Below are 26,847 nucleotides of genomic sequence, written 5' to 3'. Positions count from 1 at the left end.
CAGAGAAAGGTAAAAACTAGATATGGGTGGAGGAGGTGCAAACAAAAGGCATTGGCATGTTGCTTGAGGGTTTTCATAGGATTGCTTGGGAGTTAAAAGAGATAAAGTATGCATAGTGTGTGGCACAGAGTCTGGCACACAGTAGGTGCTCAACACAATTCATTCTCCCGACTGCTCTGCCACATACGACAATTCAAATACTCCCACTAAGCATAAAAACCCTGGACTTATTTCACTGCAAGAAACTTACATATGTGTTGTCTACATATGTGTTCAACATTGCCAAAGTGTAATGCAATCAGTAGGACATGATATAATAGATTTCTTCTTTAAAAAGAAAGTTTTTTTTGGGGGGAAGGGAGGACTAAAAATGAGAAATAATGGCTTTGAATGAATAGTTTTGTTTCAGAAATGAGTTATCCAAATGAGTTGTATTTGCAGTGCACAGAAAGAAACTAATTTTTCATAGCTGGCCAAACTGTCGAAACAGCGGTCTCCCAGTATGAACTAGTGACCCGTCTTACAAAGCAGTTCTCCACCTATTAATCAAACAGCTCTTCCAGCCTTCTGACCCTGTAGCATTCAGGAAGTTAGGGAGCAGTTTGCAGGCTATATAATTCAGTGACCAGGTCATCAATCATGGAAACATTGAAGTCTACGGCATGTTTTACAAAACAAACGCTATGATATATTAAACTGTAATTTACAAAGCTTGAGAAGGCCTTTATAAATCAACACTTGCCTATCTATCAAGACACAATGTATGCCAACAAGTGCTGCAATGTCATTGAACCAAACAAAAAGGAAGGTCTCTTAAAGATGTCCTTGTTCCCTAGAAACCCTGGTAGAAGACAGGAGTGGGTGTACCAACAGATGAGGGTATTTGCAGCTCAAATACATTAGAAGCTGTAATGCCTTTTTATCTGAACTTTAAAACATTTAGGGCGTAATATAGTGCTAGAATAATATTATACTTAATGATTTTACTTGACTGGATGGAATACTACTTTAACATGTGTTATAATCAGCAGGGAAAAATTCTGTTTTGGAGAAAATATCCATCTTCTAAAAGGCTGGTAATTATGGACCTATTTCCCTAATTAAAGAACTTTCATTAGCTCCAGTGAACTGAAATGATTTTTTCACAGGGAAAAATCTGCAAATGCCTTAATTGATAGAAACCAAAAAACTTGTAGTTAATAACTAAAACAATCATCCAATAGCCAAACATATTTCAATCCTGAGTTGAAAATATTTAAACCAGTTTTTAAAAAAATAGCAAACCTTAGTGTCTCAGTCTCTACTCATGTAGAATAAGAATAAAAATCACCGTCAAGTGCTCAGGCTTAGTATTGAGAGTGACAGAAAACCTTATAGTAAATGTGTCAGCATCAATAAAATCCTTTTTTTTTTTTTTTTGACTCATTGAAAGGCAAGGGACAAGGTAGTTCTTTCTATAATGCACACTTCTGTCATGGTGGTTTTCAAAACACTGTCTAGATATGTGAAAACCAATATTTATCTTTCATTGCCAAGAACAATTGTTATTTTTCACGTTTTCTGTTTTGTTTCGTTTCTTTAAATTTTTTATCTCTTCACATTGTTTTTAAATTTTAAAATACTGTGGCTATCACCAAGAAAATGAAGCTTAAGTCTTGGGACAATTGCTGCAAATATTGAGGATATACATTTAAATGACATAAACATAATATCTGTGCCAGCATTCATCCCAAACGTTGGCACTTGTTTTAGAACAAAGACTTTCAATTTTTGGAGTTCCAGATTCCTTGTGGATGAAACACTGTATGTGACTAGAAGATGATGATGAAGTTTTTCAGCCTCAGAATATCATGAAATTTATCAGATAACTTTATTTTTGGCTTTCTCGTCCAAAGAGCCAATTCCTATGGTCAGCTTGTACTGATGACAGATCTTACAGACCCAAGGAAAAGACTCTCCAGGATTCTTCCCCCTGGACAGTTTTCTTTGTGTGAGACCATGTTGGAAGACCCAGAGCGTGTCACCTCAGCTGCCTAAGGAAGAATTAGTCATTAAATTTGCAGACAGGGGTAAGGCAGGGTAGGAAAAATTATGTTTTTGATAGTTTTTCAGAATGCAATTGTTTCCTTCACTGGTCTGTGTCTGCAGCTTTGATGGGTGTTGTTAATAGTTCCTTTAGGCTTCTCAGAGGGGCACTGCAGCCTGCTAGTATCTTTGTTTACAGGCTGTGAGCAGCTTGAACATCCACTCTGTGACGAACTACAGGAGAAGCAAAACAATAACCTCTCCTGAATGCTGTTGCCATTCGTGGCAGGTGCTGTCCAGAGTCATCCATGGTGTGAATATGCCCCTTCCCACCATGATAAGCTACCTGTACCTGTGGTGTTTGACAGATTGGCTTCCTCTGTCAGGAGAAGGGACCGCTGGGAATGACTGGGGGCCAGCAAAGCTTGACTCCATCATTTTCTCCAGTGCAGTCACAGGATGCCTTTCCGCCTTTGAATACTGTGGGAAATCACATGCACACAGTTGAGCTGGAGGGTAAGTTGTGTGAGGCGGGCCTATAACACTACAGGTAGATACTGAAAAGTTATGGGATTTGCCAGTAACTTTCCACGAGGCACCTGATAAGGAGAATGATAGAAACGTCATTTGCATCCCATTTCTTACACATTGAGTATGTTCTCCTCGTCTCGCCCCAAACTCTCTGTGATTAGATAAGGTTCCCTTAAGAGGGTTCTTTCCTTTAGTACCCTGAATCTGTCTTCTCATTTCTTTCCATGGCATGCTGTGGCTGACAGCCCAAAAAACACAAGTATGTTTTATTCAATGTACATTTTATATAAAAAAAATTAGTAGCCGACTACTAATAATAGGGACTTAATGAATGCTAATTGGGTGAAACTCTGGACATTCTCAGAATGATGGAGGATATCAATTCAGCATATCTGTCCACCGCTCTCCACTGTTTGCCTCTTTCAGTCTGTTACCAGGTACTTACCATGTCTAAAAAGAGAAATTTGTGAGCGTTTCACTATTTCAAGTTGTTAACCCTTGGTTTCACCTGAGACTATGAAATCTAAAGACAACCTACAGAGATGACACATTAATAAAAACTTTGCCTCAAGGGAAATATCACCTGGCATCTTAACCAGGCAGCAAGTTGCCAAGTTGAACACGCGCTGGATACTTGGCACAAGAACAGGTGGCCAGGGGCAGCAGGTTTCTCTTCTAGAAGCTCCAGATGAGAACTACGCCGAGAAACGACATTGGCAGCACGCTAACCAAATCACAGAGGCTTTGAAACCTGGATATTCATATTCAGTATAGGAACAAGACTTTCACACAAAATGAAGAGAGACACGCGACATGCATATGAGGAGGTTTACAACTGCACTCATTGTAAAGGGAGGAAAATCAGAACAGAGAAAAATAAATTTCAAGACTATCTAGTAAAGGCAAAGTTTTGAGAAAAGTAGAGTTGGTGCAAATTTATTGGGGTACAAATTAGCAATATGTTCCAAACGTTAAATATACATAGCCTTTGATTCAGAATACTACTTCTAGGAATTTCCATCATTAATATAACTGTAAAAGTGCAAAAGGATATAATTGCCAGAGTATGTCAGTAGTATAATTTTTAATAACAAAGCAGAAAACAAACACAAAAGGAGAACAATTGGAGACAATAGAAATGGCTACAAATGAATAGCATCAATGTACAAAAATATGCATAACATGAATCCACTTGTGCAAATAAGGAAAATGTAATCAACAGAAATATGTATATTGCAAGTGTGTGTATGTGTGTACATGCATATATTTAGCTTTGTGAATACATATATAGATTTTGTATGTACATATAAAGGTCTGACAATTAAGATTGCAAACTCTCCACCGTGCGCTTACATGGTGGAAAGTTCGCGAACTTAATATTTTTGTGTGTGGGTTGGCATGTGTGTATGTGTGTGTATGTGTGTTTCCCACATAATCACACAGAATTCAGATTGAAAAAAAAGTTAACTATTAACTAGATGTTATCCTTGAGGAAAAGTATATCAGTGGGTATGGATTATGGAGACTTGAGAAAAATATCAAGTTTATGTAACCTTACGTTCACAATCTAACTGTGTTTTCTTTTTAAGTACTTCCAAAATAAACCACATTGTGGCTGTAATGACAATGTCCGAATCAGTCAGAATCTGAATTCTACAAAGTGGATTTACAGAAGATGATCAGACTTCTTGCAAAATGGAGTAAATTGATACAGAACAAAAAGAAGATATGGAAATCATTTCGAAGAGGTCATTATTTCCAACAACCCCAAATTACAAAGATCAAAAAAAAAAAGATGGAAATGTTTTCATGTGTACTCCTTTATTGACTCATTAAAATTATTTATTGCATGCCCTCCATGGAAAAAGTGAACTGAATAGACATGCTAATGAAATGTAACCAACATCCAAAATTTCCATGTGACTTCCAGATTCTACAAAAGACCTCATAGGATTCCCCCCCACCAAACTTCTTACAAATTGGTTTAGAAAACAAACTTAATGCCTAAGTTTCAATCACAGAAACAAATGAGAAGGTCTGAGAACATCTGGGGCAAACTGGAGGAGGTAAGCCTCTGATCTCTTCCTGCAGAGGGCTACCTGGGGCAACACTGGCCAAGCGTTTCTGGAGTATCCAGATAGTCTAGAGAAATCACTGAATCATTAAAAGTCAGCAACTCATTCATTTTTTAAAAACAACATACGTCAAAAAGCCTAATTCAGCTTTGGGGCCATTAGCTCAGAGCGTCTGCTTTGAATGAGACATTTGATCCTCAGAGCTACCTAGAAGACCTTGTTCAAAATTGTCGTGCGGGGCGGCAGGCGGGGTCTCTGGTCCCGCTCCCCACATAAGAATGCAGGACACGGTAAGGCCAAACAGGAACACCCATGGAGCCATAAGTAGGGGAATTAAACCAATATATTCTCGCTGGCGGCTGGGCTGGAGACACAGGAAGCAGGATCTACATAATCCGCCTAACAGCAGTCCGCGCTTGCCAGCCACCATCTTCTTGCTAGCCCCCATTTCTTTCTGCTAGCGTAGCCACAGCCGTTATATTAGTGGCCAATGGCTTACGGGTTACAGCTGACGGCCAACTAGCCACAGCTGCTGGCCATCTGATCACAGTTGATGGCCCTTTACTACCCGAACCAGCACCTTTCTATGTGAGGCCGAGAGCCTGGAAACTGTTTTTTGGGGCTTTGTCCCCACAAAAATACTGGATAAAAGTTTTGAATAGAATCAAACTCTCACTTGTTCTGCTTATTCATAGGGTTTATATTAGATATTGTGTTCAAAATCTTTTCTTTCAAAAGTTTAGATTGTTATACAGTTGCTTTCAATTGTACTATTATGATACATCAACACAAATTTGTTTCTAAAATTTATTACTTTAGATCTTTCTCCTTTCTCTCAGGTTTCACAAGAATCATTTTCACTTCAGTGGCTGCATTAACCTGAGATTCAGGTTTAAATTTCCTTTATTCCTATTCAGGGTTAGTTGCAATGTGGGAACACTAAAAATACCTAATTATTTGGCAATCCTTCAAAATAACATTTCACACATGTTGGTTCAAATGAATTTAAAGATAGCTTCTAGTTTTCAGTTCTGACAAATAAAGAGTTTGGAAATCATCATTCCTATCCTTAGAATAAGAAAAGAGGCTGAACAAACTGAAAATCAATGACTATTCTAATGTCCACCAGATAATTGAAGTTGCAGGGCAAACCACCACTCTAACATCAGGAGAGACAGGTGCACACAGAGCATCATAGTCAAGATCAGCTTACCTACAGCTGGAACCATAAATTGGTAGGGATACTTATGTGGTAATTTTAATAAGTTGTTGGAATCTGTAAGTGGACTAAAGTGAGAGTAAGAATCAACTGAGGGCTGCAGTCTTAGGGAGGGTTCCCACACTTTCATGGGTTTTACCTCCAGACCCACACCAGATTCACACACACAATCATCTCATGTCTCTGACAAAAGAAGGGGAAAAGTAACCACCTTGAAATGCACGCAGAGTGTTCTTCATTACAGCTGCATACTTTTCAGTGAAGAGACTTTATCATAGTCTCATCTCACCCGAGAGAAAAGCCTTTCCCTGATTCCATCCCCCTGTAGCATTTCTGTCTCACATAAAGGGCAGAAAGTGAAGAAACAATTGTGAAGGTTCACAGCCCAGGGATACAGACTCACTAAAAGAATGAAATATAATCGTGAGGTTATAGATCATTCCCCTCCAACATTCCTTAACACTACATTCACAGGACTGCACGATAACAACAGTAGATGACTGTCACGCAGGGACTCTGGTCCCAATCCCCGCACAAGAACGCAGTCGAGTGTGGAGGAGTTCCAGAGTATGGGTGGTTTTTACAAAGCTAATGTGGATTCAGTTCTTTTGCCAGTGCTGAGCCTGTGGTCACTCCCTAAAATGCCCTGAGAACACCATGGCCAGTCATTGCTCACCCTGGGTCCACAGAATCCAGAGAGCTGCGCAAGAAAGGCTGCAGTGCAAACCAACCACCTGCTAAGCTATCCTAGGCCTGATTCTGGTGGCAACCAGCCTCAATTCATGGTGAGGCCACCCCTACATGCCTCCAAGTCCAACAGAGGCAGCAACCAGATGCAATTACCTTGTGGCTCCTACCAGGTAGCCCCAGGCCAGTCACAGGCAAGGCTGAAATTGACCTGCATGGGAGCCCATCCCAAGAGACACCAAAAATAATCTACCCAGAGGTTGGCCTGAGACCACACAAGAGCAATACCTGATTAGCCCCTCCAATGGCACATGCAAAGGGTGGTCTCAACAGACATAAGAGCCTGCTGCAGTAATCTCCTTCTGAGGGGTCAGCCCCCACACAGCAGCTCATATGCTATGGACATAGCCAGTCTTCACAGCCAGTCTGCCTGAGAGTCAATCCCAACCACTGATGTGCCAAAAACAATTAATTTTCAACTACAACAAGGGAATACACAAAATATACACAAGGGACACTCCTGGAACACATGCACAGGTGATCAGAAAGACTGTGCCACTGGACCCCATGGGACACCTACTACATAAGGCCATTTGGCAAAGACTATGAGACACAGGAGATCTAATACATAGAAGCAAACACAGAGAGGCAGACAGAATGAGGAAACAAAGAAACATGTCCCAAATAAAAGAACAAGAGAAAACTCCAGAAAAATAACTAAATGAAATGGAGGCAACCAACCTACCAGAGACAGAATATAAAATACTTATAAGAATGCTTAAAAAACTTAGTAGGAACTTCAACAAGGAGATAATAAGCATAAAAAGGAAATAGAAACCATAAAAAGAAGTAGTCAAATATAGAAACTACAATAACTGATATGAAGAATATACTGGAAGGAATGAAGAGCAGACTAGATGAAGCAGAGGACTGATTCACTAAATTAGAAGGCAAGATAACAGAAAACACCCAATGGAAATAACAAAAAGAAAAAAGAAAAAAAAAAAGAAGATGTTTTAAAGGAACCTTTGGGACAACATCAAGCATAACAACATTTGCATTATAGGAGTACCAGAAGGAGAAGAAAGGGAGAAAGGGACGAGAACTTATTGAAAAAAATGGCTGAAAACTTCCCTACCCTGGTGAAGGAAGTAGACATACAAGACTAGGAAGTACAGAGAGTCCCAAACAAGATGAACCCAAACAAGCCCACACCAAGATACGTTATAATTAAAATGGCAAAATTTCAAGATAAAGAGAAAACCCTAAAAGCAGCAAGAGAAAGACAACTAGTTACTTACAAGGGAGCTCCCATAAGACTATCAGCTGATTATACAGTCAATAATGTTGCAACAATTATGTATAGTGCCCGATGCCGGGTGGTTACTAGACTAATTGGAGGGATCGCTGCATGAATTATATAAGTGTCTAATTGCTATATTGTACACCTGAAACTAATATAAAATAATACTAAATTTCAAAAAAAAATATATCAGCTGATTTCTTAACAGAAACTTTCAGGTCAGAAGGGAGTGGCAGAAAATATTCAAATTGATGAAAATAAGGACTACAACCATGATTACTCTGCCCAGCAAGCCTATCATTTAAAGTTGAAGGAGAGCAAAAGAGTTTCCCAGACAAGAAAATGCTAAAGGAATTCATTACCGCCAAATATTATAAGCAATGGTAAAGGGATTTCTTTAAGAAGGGAAAACAAACAAACAAAAGAAGAAAAAGAATACAAATAAAATGTCAATAACTATGTACCTATCAATAACCACTTTAAATGTAAATGGATTAAATGCTCCAATCAAAAGACATAAGGGAACTGAATGGATAAGAAAACAAGACCAGTACATATGCTGTCTACAAGAGGCTGACCTCAGATCAAAATACATACATAGACTGAAAGTAAGGGGATGAAGAAAGATATTTCATGTAGATGGAATAGCAATACTTATATCAGTAAAAATAGACTTTAAAATGAAAACTATAAAAGACCAAAAAGGACATTACATAATGATACAGGGATTAATCCACTAAGAGGACATAACCCTAGTAAGCATCTATGCACCCAACATAGAAGCACTTAAATATATACAACAAATATTGACCAACATAAAGGGAGAGATCAATAGTGACACAATCACAGTAGAGGACTTTAAAAACTGATTGACACAAATGGGCAGATATTACAGACAGAAAATCAACAAGGAAACAGTGACCTTAAATGACACACCAGACCAGATGGATTTAATAGAAAATTTTAGAGCATTTCACCCCAAAACAACAGAATATACATTCTTTTTAAGAGCAGATGGAACATTTTCCAAGATAGACCACATTTTAGGCCATAAAACAAGTCTCAATAAATTTAAGAGGATTGAAATCATATCAAATGTCTTCTCTGACCACAATGGTATGAAACTAGAAATCAATTACAAAAAAAAAAAAAATCCTGAAAAACACACAAATACATGGAGGCTAAATAACATGCTACTGAACAATTAATGGGCTATGAATGAGATCAAGGAAGAAATCAAAAGATGCCTTGAGACAAATGAAAATGAAAACACATTGACCCCAAATCAATGAGATGCAGTGAAAGCAGTCCTAAGAGGAAAACTCATAGCAATGTATACCTACCTAAAAAAAAAAAAAAATCTGTAGTAAATAATCTAACTTTACACCTTAGGGAACTGGAAAAATAATAGCAAATAAAATCCAAAGTGAGAAAGAAATGTAATAATGTAGATCAGAGCAGATATAAACAAAATAGAGGCTGAAAAAAATACAAAATAGAGCCTGAAAAAAATACAAATACAATGAAACCAAGAGCTGGTTCTTTGAAAAGATAAACAATTCCAATTCCAAGATAAAACAACTCCAAGGCTGAATGAAGAAGAAATAGAAAATTTGAAATGACCAATTACTAGTAATGAAATCAAATCAGTAATCAGCAAGCTACCAACAAACAAAAGTCCTGGACCAGATGGCTTCACAGGTGAATTTTATCAAACATTCAAAACAGAATTAACACATACTCTTCTCGAACTATTTCAAAAAATTCAAGAGGAGGGGAGGCTCCCAATCTCACACTACGAGGCTACTATTGCCCTGATTCCAAAACCAGACAAAGACATTATATAAAAAAAAGAAAATTATAGGCTTATATCCCTAATGAACACAGAATGCTTATATTCTCAACAAAATATTCACAAAAATAAATTCAGCAATACGTTAAAAAGAGCATACAGCATGATATAGTGGGATTTATTCCTAGTATGCAAGTTTGGTTCAATATATTCAAATCAATTATTATGATATGCCACATAAACAAAATGAAAAATAAAAATTATGAGATATATCAGTAGATGCAGAAAAAGCTTTTGACAAAATCCAGCATCCATTTATGATTAAAAACTCTCAGAAAAGTGGGAATATACAGAACATAGCTCAACATAATAAAAACCATATATGACAAACCCACAGTTAATACCATAGTCAATGGATAAAGCTAAAAGCATTATCCTTAAGATCAGATACAATATAGGATATCCACTTTCACCACTTCTATTGAACATAGTATTGGAAGTCCTAGCCACAGAAATCAGATAACAAAAAGAAAAAAAAAAAAAGACATCCAAATTGAAAAGGAAGAAATAAAATTGTCATTATTTGCAGGTGACATGATATTATATAGAGAGAACCACAACGATTCCACCAAAAAAACTATTGAAACTGATAAATGAATTTGGTAAAGTAGCAAGATACAAAATTAATATTCAGACATTGGTTGCATACTTATACACCAATAATGAATTATCAGAAAGAGAAATTAAGAAAACAATCCCATTTACAATTGCATCAAAAAAAAAACCCACAAAAAATACCTAGGAATAAATTTAACCAAGGAAGTAAAAGACATGTACTCAGAAAATTTTAAGACATTGAAGAGATAAATTAAAGAAGATACAAATAAATGGAAGCACGTACCATGCACATGGATAGGAAGAATTAATGTAGTTAAAATGTCCATTCTACCCAAAGCAATCTATAGATTCAATGCAATCCCTATCAAAATACCAATGGCATTTTTCACAGAAGTAGAACAACTAATCTTAAAATTTATATGGAATCACAAAAGACCCCAATTAGCCACCACATAATAACAAAGCTGGAGATATCATACTACCTGATATCAAACTATAGTACAAGGCCATAGTAATCAAAACAGCATGTTACTGACATAAAAACAGACACATAGATCAATGGTACAGAATAGAGACCCCCAAAATAAACCCACACCTATATGGTCATATGGTCTATGACAATGGAAGCAAGAATATACATTGGGGTAAAGACAGTCTATTCATAAATGTTGCTGGGAAAACTGGACAGGTACAAGCAAAAAATAAATAAACACATAAACCCGGACCATCTTCTTACTCCATATGCAAGAATAAACTCAAAATAGATTGAAGACTTAAATGTAAGACTTGAAACCATAAAACTCCTAGAAGAAAACATAGGCAGTAAATTATCAGACATTACCCTTAGTAACATTTTTATTGATGTATCTCCTTAGAAAAGAGAAACAAAAGAAAAAATATACAAATGGGACTACATCAAACTAAAAAAAAAAAAAAAAAATCACAACAAAGGAAACCATCAACAAAACAAAAAGACATCCTACTGAATGAAAGAAGGTATTTGCCAATGATACATCTGATAAGGGGTTATTATCCAAAATTTATTTAAAAACTCATGCAACTCAAAAAAAACAAACAATCCAATTAAAAAATGGGCAGAGGACCTGAATAGACATTATTCCAAAGAGGACATACAGATGGCCAATAGACATATGAAGAAATGCTCAATGTTACTAATCATCACAAAAATTAAAATCAAAACTACAATGAGATATTTATTACCTTACACTTGTCAAAAATGGCTATAACAAATAAATCAACAAACAACAAGCATTGGCAAGGATGTGGGAAAAGGGAACCCTTGTGCACTGTTGGTGGGATTGCAAATTGGTGCAGCCACTATGGAAAACAGTATGGAAGTTCCTCAAAAAATTAAAAATTGAACTACTTTATGACCCAGCAATTCCACTCCTGGGTATTTATCCAAAGAAACCAAACCATTAATTTGAAAAGACATATGCACCCCTATGTTTATTGCAGTGCTATTCACAATAGTCAAGATATAGAAACAACAGAAATTCCCATCAATAGACAATTGGATAAAGAAATTGTGAGACATACATACAATGCAATATTACTCTGCCATATAAAAGAATGAAATCTTACCATTTGAGACAACATGGATGGACCTAGAAGGTATCCTAAGTGAAATAAGTCAGACTGAGAAAGTCAGACTGAGAAAAACAAATACCACCTGATCTCTCTTATACGTGAAATCTAAAGAATATAATAAATAAAACAGACTCATAAATACAGAGAACAAACTAATGATTACTAGATGGGAGGAGGGTTGGAGGGCTGGGTGAGAAAGGTGAAGGGATTAAGAAGCACAAATTGGTAGTTACAAAAAAATCAGGTATGCAAAACACAGTATGGGAGATATAGTCAATAGTATTATAAAAACTATGTATAGTGTCAGTGGGTACAGATGCAGTAGGGGGAATCTCTTCATAAATTATATAAATGTTTAATCACTACACTGTACACCTGAAACTAATATTAAATAATATGCCAAGTATAATTTAAAAAGTAGTCATGAGCATAGGGAATGTAGTCAGTAATATTGTAATAACTACGTCCAGTGTCAGATGGGTTAATAGACTTATTGAGTTTATCACTTTGTGAGGTATATAAATGTCTAAGCACTATGTTGTTTTGTACACCTGAAACTAACTTAAAAAATAAAAAAGTATATCCTATAATATTTTAATAAATTGACACAGTGACTGATGATTACTAGAATTAGTGGGGTGATTACATTCTAAGGTATAAAAATGTCAAATCACTATGTTGTGCAAATGCAACTAACTTAACAATATAAGATTATATACCAACCGTACTTAAACAAAACCTTTTTTAATTTAAAAAATAAAATAAAATACATCCTGAATGTGGGGGGATAAAAAGAAGGAGTTCTTAGGGAAACCCAAAGACAGAATTAAAAAGGGGAAAAAAACACACCCACAAAACACTAGAGGATGTTAAAGCTCTTGGCAACTATAGCCACAGCAAACATTAAACAAAACTCTACCACTAACCAGATTAACATATGTCTAAAATCTTAAACAAAGGTCTATTACCTCACTGTCTATTATATTATGTCTACCTTTTAATCCACAAAACTATAAGGCATATTAAATGACAACAACAAAAAAAAAATGAAGTCTGAAGAAACAAAGTAATCACCAAAATCTGACTCAGATACCACAGATATGTTGGATGATCAGACAGTTAAAATGAAAAATAAGCATGATAAATTTGCTAAAGACTCAAAAGGGAAAAGTAGACAGCATGCAAGAACTGATGGTACTCTAAGTAGAGAGATGTAAACTCCAAGAAATATTAAAAAGTAAATGCTAGAAATTAAAAACACTGTAACATAAATGATGAATGCACTTGCGAAACTTATCATTAAACTCCCATAATTAAGGAAAGAAGCAATGAGCTTGAGTGAAGGTCAATAAAAACTTCCTGAAAAGAAACACAAAGCAAAGACTGAATACAAAAATGAAAAAACAAAAAAAAAGGAAAATAGAACATCATATTGAAGAACTGTGGGACAATTTGAAATGGTATAATGGTATTTTATACCATCATGGTATAAAATATACATAACTGTAATACCTGCAAGAGGAGTAAAAGAAAATTGAGCAGGAGAAACGTTTAAAGTAATGACCTAGAACTTTCCAAAATTATTAACAGATACAAAACCACAGATATAGGAAGCTCATCGGACACCAAAACACCATGAATGATAAATCTATACCGAAAAAATCTATACCACAGAATATCATATTCAAACTATGTTTTTAAAAACCGGTAAAGGAAAAAACAAAGAAAAAAATAACACAGAAGTAAAATAAAATGCTGAAAAAAAGTCCGAAAAGAGAAACCTCACCTTTGGAAGAAAATAATTGTGAAATACAGTGGACTTCTAATCAGAAATCATACAAACAAGTAGAAAAAAGAGTGAAATATTTACTATTTTTTTTCTAAACACCAAACTAAAACTATATCTCTAGTGAAATTATCCTTCAAAAATGAAAGAAAAATAAAGACTTTCCCAAACAAAAATTGAGGAAATTCATTACCAGCAGATCTGTCCTACAAGAAATTTTAAGAGAAGTTCCAAGGGAGAAACCAAATGATATAGGTCAGAAACTCAAATCTACCTAAAGAAAGAAAATGTCAAAGAAGTAATAAATAAATGTAAACCAAAATATTTTATTTTTCTTATTATTAATGGTTCAAATAGAAAAATGTTCAAAGTAATAATGTATTATGGATATAGTACATACACAATTTAAATGATTGACAGCAACTTTGTAAAGGACAGGAGAGAGAAATTGGGAATACTCTGTCATAAAATATATGTACTACCCATGAAATGGTAAAGTGTTATTTGAAAGTGAACATACATTAGTTGTAAATGTACACTGCAAACTCTTGGGCAACCATGAAAACATTCTAAAAAGGAGCGTAATGGATATGTTAGAAGAGGAGAGAAAATGGAATCATATCAAATAATTAAACCAAAAAAGAAAGAAATAGAAGAGAACACAAGAAATAAAGGACAAGTACAAAGAAGAGAAGCGGTATTAAATATGGCAGATAGTAACTGAACTATATCAATAATCAATTTAAATATGAATAGTCTAAATACATCAATTAAACAGAGATTGTCAGTATGGATAACAAAACAAAACCCAGTGAAATGTTATCTACAAGAAACCCACTTTAAATATAAAGACACAGATAAGATCAAAGCAACAGAGTAGAAAAGATGTATCATCCTAACACTGATCAATAGAAAACTGGACTAGATATATTAATTTCAGATACAGCAGACTTTGGAACAAGAAAAAGAATTAGGGATAAAAAAAAAAAAAGCTAAAAGGGGTATCGTCTAATTAATAATAAAGGAGCCAACTCTCCAAGGAGATAAAACAGTATGTCCAAGAGAGCATCAAAATACATAAGGCAAGAACTGATAGAACTGCAGGGAGAAATAGACATATCCACTTATATGTGGAGAACTCAACACCAGTCTATCAGTAATTGACAGATCCGTCAGGCAAAAAATCATTAAGGAGATAATTTATCTGAACATCACGTTCAATCAAATGTATCTAGTTGATATTCTTAAAATACTCCTACACATTCTTCTCAAGCTCTCAGGAAACATTCATTAAGATAAATCACATCGTTGGCCATAAAATACACTTTAATAGCTTCAAGAAATAGAAGTCACACAAAATATATTCTCAGACTACATTGAAATTAAACTAGAAATCAATAACAGAAAGATAGTTGGAAAATCCAAAACTATTTAGAGATTAAACAACATACTTGTAAATAACAGAACGGTCAAAGAAATAGTCTCAAGGCAAGCTTTAAAATATTTTAAACTAAATGAAAATACAACTTATCAAAATTTGAGGGAGGTAATGAAAGCAGTGATTAGAGATAAGTTTATAACATTAAATGCCTGTATTTGAAAAGAAGAAATATCTAAAATCATGGATCTGGAAAAAGAACAGCAAAATAAGCCCAAAGGGAGAACAAGGAAGGAGATAATAAGGATCAGAGCAGAAATAAATGAAATAGAAACCAGAAAAACAATACAAAAGATCAATGAATCCAAGAGTTGGTTCTTAGAGAAGATAAACAAAATTGACAAACCTTTAGCCAGACTCATTAAAAAAAGGAGAGAGAGGACCCAAATTAATAAAATCAGAAATGAAAAAGAAGTGACAACAGACACTGCAGAAATACAAAAAATGTTAAGAAACTACTATGAGCAACTATATGCCAACAAATTTGACAATCTGGAGAAAATGGACAATTTTCTTGAGGTATACAACCTTCCAAGGCTAATTCAAGAAGAAACAGAAAACCTGAATAGACTGATTACCACCAGGGAAATTGAATCAGTAATCAACAATCTCCCAACAAAAAAAAGCCCTGGACAGATGGCTTTACACGTAAATTTTACAAAACGTTCAAAAAAGAATTATCACCTATTCTCCTCAAGCTCTTCCAAAAAATCCAGAAGGAGGGAAGACTCCCAAACACTTTTTATGAAGCCACTATCACCCTGATCCCCAAATCAGACAAAGACACCACAAAAAAATAAAATTACAGGCTAATATCTCTAATGAATATAACTGCAAAAATCCTCAACAAAACATTAGTGAACAGAATTCAGCAATATATTAAAAAGATCATACACCATGATCAAGTGGGGCTCACCCCTGTTATGCAAGGGTGTTTCAACATCCGCAAATCAATTAATGTGATACACCACATTAACAAAATGAAAAATGAAAATCACATGATCATATCAATAGATGCAGAAAAAGCATTTGATAAAATTCAGTAGCCATTTATGATAAAAACCTTTAAGAAGTGGGAATAGAGGGATCATATCTCAACATAATAAAGGCCATATATGATAAACCCACAGCTAACATCATACTCAATGGAGAAAAGCTAAAACCATTCCCCCTAAGATCAGGAACAAGGCAAGGTTGCCCACTTTCTCCACTTCTATTCAAAGTAGTGCTGGAAGTTCTAGCCACAGCAATCAGACTAGAAAAAAAATTAAAAGGCACTCAAATTGGCAAGGAGGAAGTAAAATTGTAATTATATGCAGATGATATGATACCATATATGGAGAACCCTAAAGACTCCACTAAGAAACTAATAGAGCTGATAGATGAATTTAGTAAAGTAGCAGGATACAAAATTAATATTCAGAAATCAGTTGCATTTGTATATACCAATAATAAAACATCAGAAGGAGAAATTAAAAAAGCAATCCCATTTACAATTGCTCCAAAGACTATAAAATAACTGGAAATAAATTTAACCAAAGAAGTAAAATATCTGTACTCAGAAAATTATAAGACATTGAAGAAAGAAATGAAAGAAGATACAAATAGATGGAAACACATACCATGTTTATGGATAGGAAGAATTAATATAGTTAAAATGTCCATACCGCCTAAGGCAATATACATATTCAACGCAATTCCTATCAAACTACCAACTGACTTTGTTTCACAGAAATAGAACATATAATCCTAAAATTTATATGGGACCATAAAAGACCCCAGATAGCCTCAACAATCTTGAGAAATAAGAACAAAGTGGGAGGTATAACAATACCTGACATCAAGTTATACTATAAGGCTACAGTAATCAAAACAGCGTGGTTTGTACTGGCATAAAAACAGACACATAGATCAATGGAACAGTACCATGTATGGTACTGGCATAAAAACAGACACGTAGATCAATGGAACAGAATAGAGAGTCCAGAAATAAATCCCATGCCTATGTGGCCATTTAATCTACGACAATGGAAACAAGAATGTACGGTGGGGTAAAGACAGTCTATCCGATAAATGGTGCTGGGAAACCTGGACAGACACATGCAGAAAAATGAAGCTGGACCCACCTCCTTACACCATATACAGAAATAAATTCAAAATGGCTTTTTAAAGACTTAAATGTAAGATCTGAAACAATAAAATACCTGGAAGAAAATATAGGAAGAAACTTCACAGACATTACCCTGAGTAAGATTTTTACTGATATATCTCCTTGCGCGAGGGAAGTAAGAGAAAAAATAAACATGTGGGATTACATCAAACTAAAAAGTTTTTTCACAGCAAAGGAAACCATCAATAAAACAAAAAGGATTCTACTGAATGGGAAAAGATATTTGCCAATGATATGTCTGATAAGGGTTAATATCACAAATTTATAAAAAACTCACTCAATTCAACTCCAAAAAAACAAACAACCCAATTAAAAAATGGGCAGAGGACATGAAGAGACATTTTTCTAAAAAGGACATTCAGATGGCAAACAGACATATGAAGAAATGCTCAACCTCGCTAACCATCAGAGAAATGCAAATAAAAACCACAATGAGATACCACCTCACCCTAGTCAAAATGGCTATCATCAATAAATCAACAAACAACAAATGCTGGCACGGATGTGGAGAAAAGGGAACGCTAGTGCACTGTTGGTGGGATTGCAGACTGGTGCAGCCAGTGTGGAAAACAGTATGGAGGTATCTCAAAAATCTGAAAATGGAACTACCTTATGATCCAGCAATTCCACTCCTAGGTATCTATCCGGAGAAATCCAAAACTCCAATTCAAAAATCTTTATGCATTCCTATGTTTATTGCAACACTGTACACAATAGCCAAGACATGGAAACAACCGAAATGCCCATCGGTAGATGACTGGATTAAGAAACTGTGGTACATTTTATACAGTGGAGTATTACGCAGCCATAAAGAGGAAAGAAATCTTACCATTTGCAACAACGTGGATGGACCTGGAGAACATTATGTTAAGTGAAATAAGTCAGACAGAGAAAGACAAATACCATACGATCTCACTTATTTGCGGAATCTAAAGAAAAGAATAAGTGAATGAACTAATCAGAACCAGTTTTGGAGACAAATAGGAAAAACTATGAAGGTTGATGGATGGGTAGGGGGTGGGGATAAAGGGGAAGGTGAGAGGATTAGAAAACAGTCGGTAACCACAAGATGGCCATGGGGTTTTGAAAATTATTTTGCGGAACGTAATCAATAATGTTGTAAAGATTTTGTAGGGTATCCGATGGACACGTGTCCCATTTGGGAGACCACCTCAGGGATGATGTAGGTGCCTGATCACTGCACTGTACACCTGAAGATGAACAATAATGAATGTCAACTATAATTTTACATATATATATGTATATATATGTATGTATGTATATACTTACAATAAGTGGAGTACAGCATTAGGAACAGAGACAGTGAAAATGTAATGGGTCTGTGCAATGTCAGAGGGATAGTGGATGAGGGGAGGGGGGTTCACACAGTGTGAGGAATATAAATGATAAATGTCTTAGTATTACTTTGTCTTGTGCACCTGAAACTAATTTAAAAACAAAAACAAAAAAAAATATCACTTGGTATAATGTACAAAATGTCGCTTTAATATGAAGGAAGAGATGCTACAGTCCATTCACGGGTCGGTTCCAGCATGAGCTGAACCGATTTCCTTTTAAACACACACATAGGCACTGGTCAATACAGTTGTTTCCTGGGGCAGCCTCATGCTGATTGCCTCCCCAACATCCTGCCTTGTGGAGGTGCTGCAGGTGCTGTTGGACGGTCCCTGTTGTTTGCTCCATCACCTGCCTTGCTCCTAACAACACTTTGCTGGTGGTGCACTGAAATTAATAGACCAGCCAAATGAAGTAGGCAGGCCTGTGTTGGAAGTAGAGCAGCATGACATTGTTTCCAGCTCTGCAGCTTGTACGCAGTGGGAGGCAGAAGGTTAAATGAAAACAGTGTCTGTGTTGGAAAGCAGTGTTGACGGAACTGATGATCACCTGGTCTGGAACCCCAGGCAATAAAGGCAGGAGGGAGGCTATTTTTAAATAGTTCTAAATGTCTGTCTTTCTGCTAAAAGTCAGTCATGCTGGGGAAAATATTAGAAGGCAGCAGAAAAGAGGAAGACCAAATATGAGATGGATTGACTCCACAAAGAAGCCATCGACTGAGTCTACAGTAGCTGAGTAGGGCTGTGAGGACAGGACATGGAAGACGTCACTCATTCATAGGGTCGCCGGGAATTGGAGCCGACTCAAGTGCATGTGACACACACACTTTTGGCATTGCTCCCAGCTTACCTATGTCTGTATCAAAAGGTTCTTTATTTCAAGTCTGACTTACAAGCCCAGAGGATAGTGAAAGTGAGTGGTTATGTTTTAGAACATGATTTCATCTGGATCTCTAAAGCAAGTAATTAAAAACATCTTGACCATTGTTGCCATTTTGAGAATTTTGGCACCATGTACCAGAGCAGAAAGAACTATTAACAACTGCAGTCAAACTAACACATTTCCACTGAAGCAAACTAATATATCTAGACACCCCTTCCAGACACCAGGCAGAACAAGCACTCCTGTTCACTCCTCCCCTTCACCACCCACTACACCACCCACCTCAAGCAGGTGTCCCTTCAGCCAGGGACTGAGAACGTTATTTATGCCCTCTAAACAGAGAATCTTTTGCTATTCCTATTGTCAGGTTAACTCCCTGACCTGCCTTCTGTAAGCTCTAACAGCACTGTTCACTATTGGCTGTAGGATTTGGCACATTTTGTGAGGGATTCTTATTTCGTATCTATCACCTACAGTAATCAGTAAGCTCCTTGAAAGTAGGGATAGTGTCAGTTTTGGTCATCATTATATCCTTGTTCCTTCACACAGTGCCTGGTACTTCTAGAATACATGGATCATCTCACTTTTGATCATTTCTCTTTCTCATCCCTGAACCAGGCTGAGAAGTACCCTCGACTGGTCTGGAGGTTATAATTCTAGCCCCAGCTCTCTCTCTCTCACCAATGACACAGAAAATGAGGTCAATTCATCTCTCTGAGTCACAAATACTTCCTTTGTAAATGATGGTGCGGGACTAGATACTTCTAAGCGACTGGTAGATCTAGTTCTGCAACCCTAGTCAAGTGTTTCCAGGCTGTCATGTTGCTTCACTGAACTAGATATTTCATGTCCTGTTACATAACTGTAAAGGGAAACCCTTCCCCATGAATGTGTAATGAATTTAAGAGAATGCCAGACACAGCCAATTCATTTGTTAAAACACTGCAATTTGCAGAGAATTTCAAGTAGCTAACCTGGGCTTCAAGATAAAATAAAGACAGATTTGCCCGATATAGTAAGCAAGTAGGAAATTTTCACTTCAAGAAAATTATAGTGTTCCTGGATAAACTGGCACCGTCCATGTAGTGAAAATAAATGCTTGCAGTGGGAAGGTTGGTGATAGAACTCCTAGGCTAGGCTCTCAGAATTCCCTAATAGACACATTTTGTAACTTGAGCTGGGACTCTCGACTTTCTCACCACATATGAAATTTGGGAAGAATAATTTTCTGTGGTGAGGAGGTATCCTGGGCATTGCAGGATATTTATCAGCACCTCTGCCCCTCTACTCATACCATGTTTCCCCAAAAATAAGACCTAGTAGGAACATCAGCTCTAGTGCATCTTTTGGAGCAAAAATTAACATAAGACCCAGTCTTATTTTACTATAATATAAGACTGGCTATATAATATAATATAATATAATATAATATAATATAATATAATATAATATAATATAATATAATATAATACAATACAATACAATACAATACAATACAATACAATATAATATAATATAATATAATACTGGGTCTTGTATTAAGTTTTGCTCCTCCAAAAGATGCATTAGAGCTGATGGTCCAGCTGGGTCTTATTTTCGGGGAAACATTGCAGATACCTGTAGAACATCATTCCCAAATTGTAACACCCAAAGTATTTCCAGATTTTGTCAAATGTTTCTTGGGCAACATTGCCCCCTTTTGAATACCACGGAGTTATAAGGATGCGGGTTTGGCTTTCAGCTATTCACCAGCTGTCTGACAGAAGCTAACTTTCTCAAACTTTGAGCCCCATTTTCTTCTGCACATGATGGGTGGAAATTAAGTAATTATTGTTTGGGCTAAATGAGTCAATGCATGTATATTATTTAGCATAATTCTATGCATGTAAACAATACGTATTATTTTCTATTACTATTATCACTATTTCATTTATCATTTTTTGCTATTATCATTGACATTGGTATTTCCTCATGTCTCTTGCCAAAAGAAAAAGATATATAGACCTACAAAGGAAAAATGCTTTCCCGATCTTTCTTCAATACATTTGCATTTTAATATGCAATTTAATACAGAAGTTCTTAGTCACACATCCTTAAGACTACTTGTGCTTCACCTCCACTGCACAGATGTCCGACGTGCCTCTTATATTTCTTAAGCACATCATTGAAGGAAAGCAAATGTTCTTAAAATTTTCAGTTCTTTTTTAATGGATTATTGATATGTATTCTTCATTACTATTTTCTCCCATAACAAATGACATGAAAAACTGCAGTTGAATTGTTATTTGACACTTGTAATAAACTTAGGAGCAAGAGGATCAGCATGTAATTTACCACAGTGGAAATTCGACTAGAAATATTATACTTACACTCTCAAATAGGGAAATGCAAATTTAAAACATATACCATTTTTCTCCTATTAAACTAGCAAAAGAAATGTTGACAAAGAGATAACAAAGCTGGCAGTGACCCACATTGCTTTCCAGAAATTGATATGTGCCTTTGGGAAAGCAATTTATTCATCTCAGTCTAGTCTTGTTGAAGGGACCTGCAGAGGCAGTCCCTTGAGCCCAAGCTGACAATGCGTAGAATGCTATGGCTGGTGAAGGGGACCAAAGTTTTGCAACCCGAAAATGGCCTTTTGGGATATTGATTTAAGCTGGTTATTAAGAAACAAAAGATTCAGAAAAAAAACTTTTGACCCTCCCCCTTTCCTGCCCCAGAAATTCAGTTGGAAAGACATGCTCCAGGAAGGAAATCTTAGCATATTCATCTGAGTTTAATTTGAATTAAGTATAGGAGACAGGAAGGCTCCTGGCAGGGGCCTGGTAACTAGATCACCTCCTAGGTCCCATTGTTGCTGGGTTTCCCAGAAAGAATTTGCCTAACATGTATGTTCCTGCTCTTTTTCAATGATCTATAAATTGCCCATTTTCACTTTTAAAATCTAAGACCCTGGTCCCCCCTTTTCTCCTTTGTCCAAAATGTCATATAGACCCAATTTTGCCTGTCTTTGAAATTTTAATGCTCATGAGAATTCCCCAGGGACATGTATTAAAATTTGATTTTCTCCAGCTAATCTGCTGTATGTCATTTGAATTATTCGCCCAGTTTGAAGAACGTAGAAGATAGGAGAAAAAGTATTTTTTAGCCCCCCACATCGCCATGCATGTCTCTTCAATGCACCTACTCTCCTTTTTCAAGGTCCTTCAATGCCATCCTCTCCTGTCTGTTCTCTGCCTGATCTCCCAAGTTCTGCAGCCCTTTATACCGATGATCTCTTGAAATGTGTTATCCTAGGTGACCACGCCACAACTCAGAGACAAAAGGTCTTACACATAACCCTCTTTATTAAAAACAGGTGAATATATAAGGACACTTTCCCACATCTTGTCTGACACCCTATGGGAATAATCCAATTGAGCCCACAGTCTGCTGCCCTGTGCCAACACACAAAAAGTCTTGGAGAGGCGGACTGGAGAGCAGGGGGGGAGGGAGAGAAAAAGAAAATCAAACCATCTGTACCCAAAGGTATTTCCAGTGTTGGAATCCCCACAGTTAGTAATTTCTTTCTTGTGTTTCTAACCCTAATAATTCCAATCAAATGAAGGTTGAGGGGAGCAGAGGAGTGCAGTTTATTTTATAATAATATTGCTTTAATAGTAGGAAAGAGCAGTAGGAAAGAACATGAATGTTTACGAGGAGGGGAAGGATGAGAAAATTGTGAGTGGCCACTTTGTGAACCATTGTGCCATCTCCCAACTAAATTAGTTTGTGGAGATCATAGATCAGACAGAAAATGCTATTAATCATACATGTTTGGTACAGAAACAAAACTCTGTGTGTGTTCTGGCTGCAACCCTGTAAAATGCATAGGGATGACAAAGACTCTTGACCAAACTAGACAGACAGGCTCCTCTGAGCGAACTTTTTGATCAGGCTTCAACTTGGGCCTATCAAAATTGCAGATTCTCAGCACAAATGATGCCATTCATTCACCACCACACTAAAAGACTTGAGTAAACTCTAACATTGTTTCTAACAGCTAAAGGCTGTACCCCTAGGATGACTCTAGCCATGCTTAAAGGGCCTGCCTGAAAACAAACAAACAAACAAACAAAGAAACTCAAGGACTTCAAAGGAATTTATTGTTTTTTCTAGCCAACACCTGAGGCCTCTGACCTCCCTTTTCTAAAGCATTTACTAAAAAGGGCTTACAAATTGTAAAGCTTCCTTTGTCACTTTGAGATGTATATGCATTTCCTACACCTCTGAACTGTCTCTCAAAGACCTGAAAGCCATTTCTCCGAAATGTAATCCATAGGAAGGATAGAGCCTCCGTGGAAGTACAGAATCCTACATTCAATAATTGCCAACTAACAGACACAGCTGGCCTAATCACATTTACACTGACCAACTCTGTAATTTTTCCCTTTTCTGATCCTTAAGCCCCCACTGTTTGCCTTCCTTATTCCCTAATTCTTTCTTTAAAACACCCAGTCACCTCTGCACAAATTGAAGTTCAGTTCAGTTCACACTGCAACCTTTTCCATAATGCATTAGTGTATTCCTGATTCCAATCTGTCCTTACTACTTTAACCAGTGGCTGGCTTTGCTTATCTTTGACAGGTCCAGTAGCTGAATAATTGAAGCCCTCCATCACTGTGTTTGATTTAGGTTGGTGGAATACTACTTATTAGAAATCATTAGCAAAAGTATTTTCTCTGCTTCAGTGAAGAACAATCCCCACAAATAGCCATGATTACAAGTTAAACAAAATTTTGCTGGGAAACAATTCTGATTTATGAATTCCACATTAAACGTCTAAGTACATCTGTTATGCCCAACATAATGGTGACTTTTTGAGTCGTGATTCTTAGAATCATAAATGATGTATAAATTCTGAGCCATTTACACATTTGGAGGGGTGCACATGTGTCCTGAGTGATTGCCTATTATACTCAAATACTAGGTTTATACCATGGCCTTTGTTCCTTTGTTTTGTGCCTAAAATCTGGAAGTGCAATCCTTTGTGGGGGCAAAGAGTTGCTACCCTGAGAGGAATATTTCAGTACGTCTTTGATGTTATTCACTTGTCTTAAGTGTTTTGCAATATATCTCAGAAATGATTAAAACTACTTTAGAAAGATGTAGGATTCAGAGTGTGTATTTAACTTCAAGTCCTGGTATCTGTTTAAGGCTTAGGAAGTGCTGACTATAGGACCACAACTCTCACCTCTCACCTTTCTCACCTCTGATTTCTCTCATACCCCTTACCATGGAGGTGCCTGAACATAGCACGCATTCGTAGGATTACATGACTTTATTCTTTCTGTGTGTTCTAGTCTCTTGTCTTTTGCTTTTTGACTATCTGACGAACCTTTCATATTCTTCAAAACCCAGCTCAAGAGGCAGCCTCTATACCTACCCCAACCCACATTCCTTTGCTGGCCTCTCTGTTGCAATAGTAACCATCTTGGACCACACACCTCCTCTGATTCTGGTGTTTGTATTTCTTATTACACATAAGTTTCCATATAGTAGGCATCATTGTATCCTTGGTGCCTAGCACAATTTATGACACAGAATAAGGATTCAATAAGTGATTATGGAACAAACAACTGAAGCTCTTTTTGCTTCCAGAAACTAATTTTTATTACTCATTGTAATCAAGAGCTGATATTTAATTTTTCTTTCATCCAGCACATATATGCATTCATGTACACACACTGATTGATGATTTAAGGAAAAATCTATAATATTAAATATATATATGTATATATGTATATATACATGTATACATATATACATGCATACATATATATATACACATATATACATATATATGTATGTGTATGTGTGTGTGTATATATATATATATATATATATATATATATATATATATATATATATATATCTGATTGTAGGCTCCCTAACCTTTCTGGACCGGGAGCACTGAGTGGGCTGTGGGAAGAGATGCAGAGACATGTCACTTACATTTTGCAGTTGGACGTGATTTTTCACCAAGCTCTCTGACTTTGCCATTGTGCTGGATGCTTTGAGACTGTAGTTTTTACCACTTTGTGGCTCTTTCAGCTGCTCTTGAATTTGTTTTGCTTGTTTCCTGCAGGTTTAAAGAAATAGATATATAAATAGCTACATAAGTTAACTCTATGCATATTTCTTTGAGGTTCATTCATTCCATCACCTATATTTGTCATTTACTAAAGCTAAATAAACTTCATTAACAAAGGGAATCCTTCCCTTATTTTCAACCCCACCAAGAAATACTTCCAATTTGAAGAGAAGGTGGTAGTACCCATCATCATCCAGGGATTCGCATCCAATTGTGCTCTGAAGGCAGACAGAAATATAATGCATTTCCTCACCCCCGTAGGTACAAGAGGTCCCTAACACTGAGGCTTCAGCTGCAAAGAATTAGAAATGCTCTGAAGAAGGAACACGTAGGCAAATGTGAAGCTTGCATCTAGCAGCCACATATAACATACTTGCAAAGTTATATTTATATGGGTATAATTCAAATCTGTATAGCTTGACTGCATGGCTGAAGTATGTACCATAACATGTGTTCATTTTCTTTTTTTTACAGTTTTGAAACAGCTAATTTGTTGTTACCATCAACCCTGAATATAATGATTTTTATCCCTTTGTAAATATTTCTTTGCAAGTGATAAAAATTGTTAACTCTTAAAGAGTGCCCACTATGTACCAAACATCATTTTAAGTGGTTTCCATGTGTCAACTCACTTATTCTTCACAAGATTTCTGTGTCACGGGGCATTAATTCTATGCTCATTGAGTAGATGAAACTGAGACACAGAAAGTTAAAGAATTTGCTCAGAGTCACATCGCTAGGAAGTGGTAGAGCTGGACTTGAACCAGCCAGTCTAGCTGCATACTCTGTATTCTTCACTACCACTCAGAACTGTCAACCTCTTTCCCATGGTCCCACAGCTTCTCAGTGGGAAGGCTGAGGCTACTCTCAGTTTTTGGACTCCAAGTAAAGTAGGCCTGCTCGCATATGTGGGGTGGCTGTTTGAGTCATTCAGTGGCTGGCTAACCAAGATGGATGCAGCAAATTATCGCCAAGCTTTCCTCTCCCAAGAGCTTTACAGCAATTACCTACCAGCAGAAGACTCACTGCCCATAAAACAAACAAACAAACAAACAAACCAAACCAAACCAAACCACACCACGCAAACAAATAAGCTTTGCAGAATCACCTCCCCTGAATGTTGCCTCTTCCCTTTTGGTGGCGTAGGTGCACTGGCTCTTGCAGGGAGCTTCTCCAGCCAGGCAGCACTCCACAGAGTATGGTCTCAGACAGAGCAAC

The 26,847-nt window shown here is 36.6% G+C and overlaps 1 protein-coding gene across 10 annotated transcripts in view; it reads right to left on the bottom strand.

The window, feature by feature from the left end:
- The window catches only part of NRG3 (neuregulin 3), a 1,094,354-nt gene that overhangs the window by 11,037 nt on the left and 1,056,470 nt on the right, over window positions 1–26,847 (bottom strand). For 6 of the 10 annotated variants that reach the window (XM_081074704.1, XM_081074707.1, XM_081074709.1 and 3 more), the window contains exons 6-7: window positions 25,491–25,617; window positions 2,378–2,505 (exon numbers count right to left, since the gene is read on the bottom strand). In XM_081074704.1, coding sequence (XP_080930830.1) covers window positions 2,378–2,505; window positions 25,491–25,617 — 255 coding nt within the window. Of the gene's footprint in view, window positions 1–2,371; window positions 2,506–25,490; window positions 25,618–26,847 lie in introns of all 10 variants that reach the window. The other 4 variants (XM_081074700.1, XM_081074706.1, XM_081074702.1 and 1 more) reach the window with 1 other exon arrangement.

This window comes from Rhinolophus hipposideros (assembly GCF_964194185.1).
Source record: "Rhinolophus hipposideros genome assembly, chromosome: 15".
NCBI classification, from domain to species: Eukaryota; Metazoa; Chordata; class Mammalia; order Chiroptera; family Rhinolophidae; genus Rhinolophus; species Rhinolophus hipposideros.
The sequence above is the reverse complement of the archived record's forward strand: the minus strand, read 5'-3'. Positions and strand labels throughout refer to the sequence as shown.